General features: G+C 43.7%; 1 protein-coding gene across 1 annotated transcript in view; it reads left to right on the top strand.

Moving 5' to 3' along the window:
• The window catches only part of LOC105902698, a 15673-nt gene extending 2679 nt beyond the window's left edge, over positions 1–12994 (top strand). The window contains exons 4-9 of the mRNA XM_012830349.3: positions 633–944; positions 1266–1391; positions 1762–1915; positions 8679–8788; positions 10396–10577; positions 12483–12994. Of these exons, the coding sequence (XP_012685803.2) occupies positions 633–944; positions 1266–1391; positions 1762–1915; positions 8679–8788; positions 10396–10479 (786 nt within the window). The 3' untranslated portion in view covers positions 10480–10577; positions 12483–12994. The remainder of the gene's footprint in view (positions 1–632; positions 945–1265; positions 1392–1761; positions 1916–8678; positions 8789–10395; positions 10578–12482) is intronic.

Below are 12994 nucleotides of genomic sequence, written 5' to 3'. Positions count from 1 at the left end.
ATAATAATAATAATAATAATAGTAATACCTTAGACTTATAGAGCGCTTTTTTTGCAAGGGCACCTACTGAGTTTAATGTAAGTTTCTTATTCATGTTATAAAGTTAGAAGCTGTTGAAATAATAATAATAATAATAATAATAATAATAATACCTTAGACTTATAGAGCGCTTTTTTTAAGCACCCAAAGACGCTTTTAAACGTTGTGAAAGTGTGTTATGTGACACTGGTCGTGAAAATATCTTGACATTCTGCGTAGTTCTTGTTGTTGTAGTTTAGTCCGGTGAGACTTGGCCAGCACAGTGAACATGGAAAACAGCAGGGGTTACATTTCGACTTGGTTTGCCTGTTGTTTCTTCTGTTGCATTTCTCCTGTCTTGAGTTTTTGTTTGACCTTTACATTTAGTCATTTAGTCATTTAGCAGACGCTTTTATCCAAAGCGACTTACAATGTAAAATACATTTTACATTTACACTGATGGCACACTGCACATCAGGAGCAATTAGGGGTTCAGTGTCTTGCTCAAGGACCCTTCGACAGGGAATCGAACTAGCAACCTTCTGCTTACTAAACGACTTCTTTACCTCCTGTACCACTGTCGCCCCTGTTTTTGCCAATGTTTTTCTCTGTAGGTCACCAGCATCATCAGTGAAGAGCCCTGCAGCACTGAAGGGACTATGGGGGAAGACAAAAACACTACGACCGACGATGTCGTCGCTACCAGCATGATGATGATTTCCTGCAAAAATGACTGTGTCATAAAGCAGGGGGATTTCTCCTCTAGGATTGGAACGAGCAAACCTCTCGACCTATCGGGAAAGACTTTGGATTTGTTTGATCGTTTCCGTGAGGATCATAACCCAGTTGTCACACAGGACGGAAAGACTAAATACAGATTTTTTACCTTGGTGACATCCGAAGATCCATTTTTTAGGAAAACAAAGGTAGTTGTTCAATACTTTTTAATTTTATATTTGTTAATATATTATTATATATTTCTAGCTGTGATGTATATTGATATCAGTTCATTTTATTTATAACTTCTTTTTTTAATGATTTCTCAGTTTTCATTATATTATCTTTTTTAAATTCTTTACCTATGTTCTTTTTTTTTTCTTTTTTTTTAAGATGGTGTTGTGTCTTTTTTTAAATCTTTTATTAATCCATTCATTCGTTCATTCTTTCTTTTTTAACGTTTTTATTTTTTAAATACGGCGCACATTCGTCTAAGATGCAAGTCATGAACAAAACCTTCTGGGTTTTAGGAGCAGCTTGAGGCGGACGGTCACACGGCCGTGGAGCCCGAGGGGTTTGAGCTGGAGAGCTGCAGCCCCGCCTCGCCGTTACTCATCATCGTGAGGAACGAAGACATTGCCGAGCATATTTGTGAGGTAAGAACAACGACTAAATATATACACACACACACACACGTGTACTCTTTTTAAGCACACAGTGGCTTTTAACACAGTCACATCACCAGTAGTAAATCAGTCTGAAGACTGTATTAATAATATATTAACTAATATTAATAATTATTAGTATTAGGTTTGACAATGAGGCATGTTTGTGAATTAGCAAAGATAACATTTAGCCCCATCCTCAGACCTTCTAGGCAGCATATACTGACAATACAAAATGTGAAGGCAGATGAAAATATACTTATCTCAAGGCAGATGAGAATATACTTATGCACTTGATAGGGTTCCACACGGCTGACCCTCTGGTATGGAGTTCAGTTCCTCACTTTAATCCTTCTTTCAGATTCCTCATCTCCTCGAGTTAAAGAAGTCGTCCAGTGTCGTGTTTGCTGGGATCGATCGGCCCGATGACATTCTGAACCTCACCCACGAGGAGCTCTTTTGTAAGGGCGGATTTCTGATGTTCGATGGAACGTCCCTAAAGAAACTGACATTAGGTAAAGTTCTTAATCTTAATTCTTAATTCTAAACTTGGTACGGTTTCTTAATTGTCTTATCACCCGATAATTCTCTTATCACCCGGTAGTTTTGCTGGCCAGTCTGCAACATCAGAATTTTGTGATGTCTGGGTATAGGCCTATCTGGTGGAGAATTTGGAAGTGGACGTTGTGAAATTGTGAGCACACAACTGTAATTTCCCCTCAGAAATGGGATGAGCACAGTTGAGCAACCAAATAGTTAAAGTTTTAGAACAGTCCTCTTTAACAGTGTTTTTTGTTTGTTTTGTTAGATTTTTGGGCGACAGTGGTACAGGCGGTAGAGAAGTTGTTTAGTAATCAGAAGGTTGCTAGTTCGATTCCCTGTCGAAGCGTCCTTGAGCAAGACACTGAACCCCTAATTGCTCCTGATGTGCAGTGTGCCATCAGTGTAAATGTAAAATGTGTATACATTGTAAGTCGCACATATGTAAGTCGCTTTGGATAAAAGCGTCTGCTAAATGACTAAATGTAAATGTCATTTTTTTATAGAACTATTTGAATTGCGGCCCAATTCACTATGGGAAAAGAGGTGTGTCTGGTCTGGGATACTCTGGGATACTCACACAGACGCAGATAATCAGACACAGATAATCAGACACAGATAATCAGACACAGATAATCAGACACAGATAATCAGATGTATCCAGGAGTTTGCTGCTCTGTTAGTCACACTGAGAATACTGAATAATCCCCTGGGGGTGCTTGCTAGGGAACATTTGCACCTTACACCAGGGGTTTTCAACCGGGGGTCCGCGGCCCCCTGGTGGTCCGCGACAGCATTGCAGGGGGTCCGCGACATGAGCCCATGTTGATCAGTTCACCATTGACTTTTTTTATTTTTATAAATTCGCTTTGATATTTCAACACATTTCCAGATTACTCTTGAATATCGTGAAAAATATGTAAAATAAGAAAAATATGTCTAAAGGAGATTCACGCTGACAGAATGTAGGTGCCGTGCACCTATTCAGTCTATGGTAGCCTGTGCTTTGCTAATGTTAATGTAGAATGTTTTGGGAATCACTGGCACATCAGTGGGCCGCGGATTACTTTCTAGTCAGAATGGTGGTCCCTGGGACAAAACCAGTTGAAAACCCCTGCCTTACACCATGAACCAACGGGTCAAACGTCTCCCCTTTGATTGGTAGCGCAATGTCTTCCCTCTCCTCTAAAACCCCTCCCCACTGGTCCAGTCTGTGTCCTCAGACATTATTTTATATGGTTTAATAATAATAATAATAATAATAATAACAATAACAACAACAACAACAACAATATTATTGTTATTAGTAGTAGTAGTAACACATTATTGATGATGATGTTGTTGTTGTTTTGTCCTCTAAGGTAGGTTATATAGATAAGAAACATGAATCACACTTTCTCATATTAAAACTTAAAATAAATAAAATGCAGTAAAACAAACTATTAGACATATAATCAATACTTACATCAATGTACAATAACGGATATGATGGAATATGGTACAATTCAATGTAATATAACATAACATTACAGCAAGGCTTTTAGTGCGCATAAAGGAAATCCTGATCATTTGTGAGCAGGGAAGGGCCCAGCTCCTAATTGTGTCTGCATTGCTACTTGCATGGTGATTCACAAGGTATTGAAGTTTGGAAGATCACACTTCATGACCCAACTCTTCAGAGAGCACCTCCCTTCCTAACGTGCACTTCCACTAGTACTTAACTTGCACTTACAGTAGTTACATTCCTGCACTTTTTTCTATTTTCTTATGTAAAATAGTATTTATTGTTACACTAGGTCTCTATTGCTCGTAGCTTGATTGTTCTCTCCCCTTGTACGTCGCTTTGGATAAAAGCGTATGCTTAATGACTACATGTAAATGGAAATATGGTCTCATTTTCAAGGGATCTGAGATGGTCCGGCACAAGGCATGTGTTGATCTGAGATGGTCAGGCACGAGGCGTGTGTTGATCTGAGATGGTCAGTCACGAGGCGTGTGTTGATCTGAGATGGTTAGGCACGAGGCGTGTGTTGATCTGAGATGGTCAGTCACGAGGCGTGTGTTGATCTGAGATGGTTAGGCACGAGGCATGTGTTGATCTGAGATGGTTAGGCACGAGGCGTGTGTTGATCTGAGATGGTCAGTCACGAGGCGTGTGTTGATCTGAGATGGTTAGGCACGAGGCATGTGTTGATCTGAGATGGTTAGGCACGAGGCGTGTGTTGATCTGAGATGGTCAGGCACGAGGCGTGTGTTGATCTGAGGTCGGAAGGACCCCTCTGGCCTGTGTCCGGTGTCCATAGCGTCTCCACTTCCTGTTGTAGAACAGCAGCTCTGGCGCCCATAGCGTCTCCACTTCCTGTTGTAGAACGCCAGCTCTGGCGTCCATAGCGTCTCCACTTCCTGTTGTAGAACAGCAGCTCTGGCGTCCATAGCGTCTCCACTTCCTGTTGTAGAACAGCAGCTCTGGCGTCCATAGCGTCTCCACTTCCTGTTGTAGAACACCAGCTCTGGCGTCCATAGCGTCTCCACTTCCTGTTGTAGAAAACACCAGCTCTGGCCTTATGCCAGGGAGGGAGGGAGTGAGTGAGACAGAGACCGAGACAGAGAGAAACCTTTGTGAATTCCAAAACATGGGTCGGAGAGAAACGAGACCACTGAAAGCATCACATGGGGGAAAAGCACAAAGAATTACTAGGGAAACATTCTAACTTTTTAAACTAATTCTGCCTCATGCTGGCGGTGATCCTGCCCTCCTCTTTGTTCGAGAGAGAGAGAGAGAGAGAGAGAGAGAGAGGGGGAGAGGGGGAGGGAGAGGAATGAAGGAAGGAAGATAGTGTGAAGAAGATTAGAGGAAGAGAACAGTGGGGTCTGTGGGGGAGGTGAAAGGTCATTGAGAGTGAGAGACAGACAGACAGAGAGAGAGAGAGATACACTTTTGTGTATTACTAAATGCAGCCTATGCAGTAAAACAGATCAAATGTCGGGATTAAGTTTAAGATCTAAGATTACATCTAAATTAAGTTTTCATTAGAGTCGTGAAAACAATCACAATGATCTACCTACAAAACACGTTACCTTACCTGGTCAGTGATCGATAGAAAGATAGATAGATGACTTTACCTTTTAATAAGCCAGACGAATATAAAGAAAGATGTCAACAGATAGACGAACACAGCGGCCAAGACGAACAAGCAGAAGGACCTCAATCATACTGGCCCTCACTGAACTTCCTCATTCAGCTAACCAGCAAGTTAAACCCCACCACACAATAAGCCCCGGATACCGAGGAGGAAGTTGAGCTTTATCATGTGAACGGTGTGGAACTGAAATACACCAATAAGTACAAAGTTATGTGATCCGTACAAATACATGATAAATACATGGGAGGGATACAACAAGCACGAGGCATGTAGCCTACCAGGTAATGATGTATATGGTATAAGTATAATCTCCTTTAACTGGGTGAACCGATAGGCATGGATTCAACAGAAATTTCATTGGCTAATATAACTTCATTGTCAACATTTCACAGGTCAAAATGCGATAACTAAAGATGAACATTATCTCCATATTTTTCACCTATAGGGAATGCCTTCAAAGTGCTAACAAGAAGGAGTGGACAAGAAGCACACATGCAAAAAAGTCCCATGCTGCCTTCTGCCAGTAGCTGCTCGCATTAAGTTCAAGTCACTTATGCTTGCCTACAGAGTGCTTGCTGGTTCTGCTCCCACCTACCTAAATGCTCTTGTAAGGGCAAATGTTACACCCAGGACGCTGCGCTCGTCTAGTGAGCGTCGTTTGGCACTGCCGTCTGTGCAAGCACGGCAATCCAGACTATTTTCATTTGTAGTTCCACGTTGGTAGAACGAACTGCCTAGTACTACCAGAGCAGGGGCGTCCCTCTCTACCTTCAAGAAGCTTTTGAAGACCCAACTCTTCAGAGAGCACCTCCCTTCCTAACTGGCACCTGACTAGCGCTTAACTTGCACTTCAGCAGTTACATTCCTGCACTTCTTTTCCCTTTTTTCTAGGTCGTTGTTTTTCTAATTCTCATGTAAAGTAGTATTTATTGTTACACCATGCTTTTTATTGCTCTTAGCTTGACTGTTCTCTCCCTTGTACGTCGCTTTGGACAAAAGCGTCTGCTAAATGACTAAATGTAAATGTAAATGTTCTCACTGACTGGTTTCCTGATACACCTGTCCTGTATCCTGTCTGCTTCTCAATTCAAAATAACACATAACTAAAAAAACAAATTAAACAAATAGCTGACAGGGCCAGGACACCAATTAATGGACAAAATGGGGACTGTTTCATCACTGAGCCTGTCAGATCGGTTAAACACACCGTGGCATTATTCCCTTGGGTTTCAACGCTTTCACAGCCTCTTGAGCCTGTCAGATCGGTTAAACACACCGTGGCATTATTCCCTTGAGTTCAACGCTTTCACCGCCTCTTGAGCCGGTCAGATCGGTTAAACACACCGTGGCATTATTCCCTTGGGTTTCAACGCTTTCACAGCCTCACTGAGCCTGTCAGATAGGTTAAACACACCGTGGCATTATTCCCTTCAGTTCAACGCTTTCACCGCCTCTTGAGCCGGTCAGATCGGTTAAACACACCGTGGCATTATTCCCTTGAGTTCAACGCTTTCACAGCCTCTTGAGCCTGTCAGATCGGTTAAACACACCGTGGCATTATTCCCTTGAGTTCAACGCTTTCACAGCCTCTTGAGCCTGTCAGATCGGTTAAACACACCGTGGCATTATTCCCTTGAGTTCAACGCTTTCACACTGAGCCTGTCACTGTAGTCGGCCTGTCCATGATTACACCCATTTAGTGTGTTTTTATTTAGTGTGTTTTTATTTAGTGTGTTTTTATTTAGTGTGTTTTTATTTAGTGTGTTTTTATTTAGTGTGTTTTTATTTAGTGTGTTTTTATTTAGTGTGTTTTTATTTAGTGTGTTTTTCCCTTATTTTTTTACCTTCCCCCCTTTTTCTTTTCCTCAACCAGAAGACCAAGGGCTGACATCGCCAGTGCCATTTGCAACTTCGGACATATTCTCGATTTAAGAGGAGCTATATTCGTATTGGAAAGTTATTTCCTCCCACGCAAGCGCAGAACGTACGTGCTAGTTTGTTGTCAGCCGAAGTCTTTTGCGGTATGTTCAAGTGCAACTTTTTGGGCCCGACACAGGCAACCTGAGGCGACGCAACAGTCGGCCTTCATCGCCGCTAGTTCTCTGATGTCGATGTCGAGGCTTCAGTACTACCCAGCCCCACCCAGACCATTGATGGTTATTCGCCTTATTCACACGCGCCGCCACTTTGAAACGAAAACGAGGCTTGGTTGGGTGAACCCGACCGGAAGTCATTCTCTACCATATGAAGATAGATAGATAGATGGATACTTTATTAATCCTGAGGGAAATTTAGGAAGAGTAATGATGGACGGAGAATGGACCACACATCTTCTGCCCTTGCGGCATTAAAAGATTGTTTTTTTACAACTCACCGTCAGCATCATGTTTATTTACTTGGCTAGCTAGCAAATGGCAGCTAAGTTATACTGTCAGAATTGATAGCACGAATGATGGCATCTGAAAGGCCAAGCCATCAACTAATCACTGTGGTCAGGCAGATTCTTGAAAAACCTAACCGCAGTATTCAGACATTTTCAGGTGGTGATCTACCTACAAAACACGTTACCTTACCTGGTCAGTGATCGATAGAAAGATAGATAGATGACTTTACCTTTTAATAAGCCAGACAAATATAAAGAAAGATGACGAACACAGCGGCCAAGACGAACAAGCAGAAGGACCTCAATCATACTGGCTCAATTCAAAATAACACATAACTAAAAACAATTAAACAAATAGCTGATAGGGCCAGGAAACCAATTAATGGATTTTCAGGTATAACAGTTTTTTAGGCATCTGAATACCTTCCGACGAACACCAGATTTGGACGATTCCTTAGTCTTGATTTATTTCCAGGTGGACTCATCTTTTCATTCAGTGATTATTCTGCTGCCCTTAATCTGCCACAGAACATCACAGGCCTCCGATACAGTGTGTGTGTGTGTGTGTGTGTGTGTGTGTGTGTGTGTGTGTGACCGGCCTCAGCTACTGTGTGTGTGTGTGTGTGTGTGTGTGTGTGTGTGTCACCGGCCTCAGCTGCAGTGTGTGTGTGTGTGTGTGTGTGTGTGTGTGTGTGTGTGTGTGTGTGTGTGTGTGTGTGTGTGTGTGTGTGTGTGTGTGTGTGTGTGTGTGTGTGTGTGTCACCGGCCTCAGCTAAAGTGTGTGTGTGTGTGTGTGTGTGTGTGTGTGTGTGACCGGCCTCAGCTACTGTGTGTGTGTGTGTGTGTGTGTCACCGGCCTCAGCTACAGTGTGTGTGTGTGTGTGTGTGTGTGTGTGTCACCGGCCTCAGCTAAAGTGTGTGTGTGTGTGTGTGGGGGTGTGTGTCACCGGCCTCAGCTACAGTGTGTGTGTGTGTGTGTGTGTGTGTGTGTGTGTGTGTCACCGGCCTCAGCTACGTGTGTGTGTGTGTGTGTGTGTGTCACCGGCCTCAGCTACTGTGTGTGTGTGTGTGTGTGTGTGTGTGTGTGTGTGTGTGTGTGTGTGTGTGTCACCGGCCTCAGCTACAGTGAGTTCAGCAGTTCTGTGCTGCAGATGAAGCCTCTCTTTTAATCTTGTTTTTTCTTTTTCCTTTGCCCTCTCCTTCTCCTCTCAGAAAGCATGAAAAGGACGGTGCCTTCCTGGAGAGCTGGGCAGGAAGGGGAAGGGGAAGTGGAAGTGGTATCTGCACTACAGGGACAGCCGCAGCCTCCGAGAGGACGCACGGTAAATTAATTAACTAATTATTGTCATGGAGAATGCTAAGCCGAAATTCTGTAAGACTAGGTCAGTATGCTTTGAGTGCAGCTGTTGACAAGCAGTTAGACAAACTACTAGAGAAAGGAGTATGTAGTCCTGTAGACTATAGTGAATGGGCTTCTCCAATTGTATGTATTCCAAAAACTAATGGAGAGGTCAGAATTTGTGGTGACAGGTTTTTAATGGCACACACGACACACTGGAACACACACGTGCATATATGGAGGCGACACAGGACACACACACACACACACACGCAGGTAAGCCTGAGGTCGCGGTGAATTTATTTTCTGCTTTTTTCCCATCCTGGACTGTCTTTCCTCAAGGACCCCCCCAGGAGCAGTGGGCAGCTTGTAGCGCCCGGGGACCAAGTGAAGTGAACTGTCCATCTTTGGTCAGGGATGGACATGTGTTCTGTTGTTTTGCATGTTTTTTTCTGTTGGGGTTCTTAGTGGAGGAAACCCCTTGTGAACACGGGGAGAACATGCAAACTCCACACAGAAAGGCCCGGGAGATAACCCACTTAAGCACTGTGCACTCTGGGGAGGACCTGCCCCCCAGAGCCAACAGCGCCCCATGTGGGAATCGAACCCATGACCTTCTTGCTGTGAGGCGGCAGTGCAAGCAACTGAGCCACCGTGCCACACACTGAGCCGGGACATGGACATGGATATGGTCATGGACAGCGGCCGGACACGACCACTGGTCTGGTCTGCCCTAGATACGACCCTGGTCTGCCCCTAGATTCAGGCCTAGATTTCAGAGTTCATCATCATCATCATCATCAGTCAGTCTCAGGTGCACTGGTGTGTGGACTGACCTGACGGGGAGGCTGTGTTTCGGTTAAAACACAGAGCAAGATTGTTAGATTCCACTTCAAACTATGGCCAGACACCTCTCTGTCACAATGGTCAGACCCTCTCTGTCACAAAGGCCACACCTCTCTGTCACAAAGGCCAGAACCTCTCTGTCACAAAGGCCAGGCACCTCTGTCACAAAGGCCAGAACCTCTCTGTCACAAAGGCCAGACACCTCTGTCACAATGGCCCAGACCTCTGTCACAATGGCCCAGACACCTCTGTCACAATGGCCCACACCTCTCTGTCACCTCTGTCTATACCTAAACAAACCAGCACAACTCCACTCTAATCAGAGATCACAACCATACTGTGACATACCACAGGCCACACAGGGTAAGGGCTGTGTGTTTTGTGTAACTGCTTATAAACAAAAGTGTGTGTGTGTGTGTGTGTGTGTATGATTGTTTACAAACAAGTGTGTGTGTGTGTGAGGGTACTTTCCCATACACAGAAAATACAGTGTTTGTTTTTTTTTTTGGTTGGTATGAAAAAATACACAATTTAACATGAAACTCAATTTAATATGAAAAAGAAAACAACACAAAAAAACGATTATGATACTGATAATCATTGCTGCGGTCTGCAATGCAGTGCAGACAGAGAGTGTGAAGGGGGGGCGGGGGGGGGGTCACAGTCCGGTGTATACAGGCAAAATTGGACATGAAGCTGAATCTGATACACAAACTGATGATTTAAATCACTGCCATCTTGCAGCACAAGCGAGGACGCTCGAGACAGGAAGCGTTTCCTGGATGGCTGCCAGGAGGCGGGGCCTGTGGAGGTGCTACCCTACCATGAGTGTGATGTCATCACCCAGGAGCGGCCCAACTACCTGCAATGTTTGGTCCGTCTGCAAGTTCAGAACGCAACCAGGCGGTTTCCCGTTTTTATCACAGGTAACGAACGTCACACACATTTTTACCACATGATTGTTGCATGACGGCTGCTTCGTTGGGGGAAAAGATGAAACAAAGAGTGTGAAAGATGTTTTATATATTATGTGAAATATGTACCTTTACACGGATTCTATCTATTAGAAGAACAAATAGAGACACCACAGTGCAGAGGTGCAGACAGCTGCCACACACACACGCACGCACGCATGCATACACACACACACACACACACACACACATGCGCGCACGCGCACACACACACACACACACGCACGCATGCACGCACACCTACGCACACACACACACACACACGTATGCACGCACACCTACACACACACACACACACACAGAGACCGACAGCTGCACATGCATTGCCACACACATACATACACACACACACACACACACACACGGAGGTGCAGACAGCTGCACATGCATTGACACACACACACACACACACACACACACACACACAGAGACAGACAGCTGCACATGCATTGCCATTTTTTTTTATCACAGGTAGCGTCACACAGATTTTGCCATGTGTCTGCTGTTTCGTTTGTAGGAAAGAAGAAACAGTGTAAAATATGTATTATATAATATATGATATCATATATATATATATATATATTATGCCAAATATGTACCTTACACAAATTCCATCACTGGTTGTATTAGAAGAAGCGATAGAGAAGTGCAGATAGCTGCCATTGGTCAACCCAGTCCTGACCATAAGTGGCATTTTCCATCTTTTACGTTCACTCTTAGGCGAAAAAATTCACTCAAGTTACCTCAGACTCCAGAGTATCAGTGTATCAGTATAGTTTTTATGCCACAACAACAACAAGCTTGTCGGGGCTCACTCATGTCCTGGCAGACAAGAGAGAGAGGAGGATGAGGGAGAGAGAGAGAGGAGGATGAGAGAGAGAGAGGAGGATGAGGGAGAGAGAGAGAGAGGAGGATGAGGGAGAGAGAGAGAGAGGAGGATGAGGGAGGGAGAGAGAGGAGGATGAGGGAGAGAGAGAGGAGGATGAGGGAGGGAGAGAGAGAGTCTAGGCTCACTCCCAAACTGCACAGACGAGAGAGAAGCCAAGTTTAAAACACATCACACAAGGTTTATATAGAATGAAGTTAGCGTTCTCTGACGCCAAAACACTAGAGATGACCATGTTGCAACGTAATGCATCAGCAAGGCATAAAATAAGCACTACTAGTTCTTCTCATCAGCCCTTGCTTACGCACACACACCTTTTAACGCACATACACAGAGAAAGAAAACGTCAGCGCTTAAGAATCAAAGATACATAGAGACAGAAACGTCATGTTTTCAAACTCACAAAGGCATATGATTAACACACACACACACACACACACACACACACACACACACCGTTACCAGTGAGTATCACACACACACACACACAAACACACACACACACACACACACGTTACCAGTGAGTTACACATACACACACACACACACACACACACAACACACACACACACACACACACACACACATACACCGTTACCAGTGAGTATCACACATACACATACACACACACACACACACACACACACACACACACACACACACACACACACACACACACACACATACACACACACATACATACTTGATTAAAGTCAGTTTCACATTTCTCTATCATTCACTCTTTGCCCAAGTAGCCTAACAGAAGCTTTAGTGGTGAGAAATAATCACTCAATCTGAGTTTGTAAGTGATGGTGAAACGTGTTTGTGCGACATGATGTCAAAAGTGTTATTGACCACAGAAAAGTAGGACATTTAGAAACATTTTGACACCCCTAGGAAATGGAAGTGTAAGTTATGTGTTGGGTGGGTGTGCAAACACTGACATGTTTCTCTTTGTTTCTCTTGAACAGAATCAACTGACGAATCTTTTAGGAAGAGTGGGATTTTTACGTTGACCGAAACTTTTGGAATATGAAGTTTCTTTGTAAATGTTTCCATTCTTTTTTTTAGTTGTTTTATACATATTAAAAAAAAAAAAAAAATGTGCCACACGACGTTTGCCAGAGCATTTGTGATGACTGGACATTCTGGCTTGAGTCGTTGAGCCGCCTGCATCAATTCTCTCCACACACACACATCTTCGAGGAGCACACACAAGCTGGTGTTTGTCCCATAAAGGTAAGGTAGAAGCACGACAACTTAAAGAAATGTGGGACATTGCACGTTCAATAGAGAGAGAAAGAAATGGGAGAGAAAAAAAAAAACTCCTGCCTGAACGCGGACCTGAATGACAAGGAGGTCCAGGTCATCGTGGAATGGGATTACTCATTCCCACTGTATTGTCCCCAGGTGAAGCGAGTTAATTGCATTTGCTGTAATTAATCCTGATGAATTGTGATGGAAAGCTTGTAAAAAGGAATGT

This window comes from Clupea harengus, chromosome 24 (genome assembly GCF_900700415.2).
Source record: "Clupea harengus chromosome 24, Ch_v2.0.2, whole genome shotgun sequence".
Taxonomy (NCBI): Eukaryota; Metazoa; Chordata; class Actinopteri; order Clupeiformes; family Clupeidae; genus Clupea; species Clupea harengus.
This window is presented reverse-complemented; position numbering and strand designations above follow the sequence as displayed.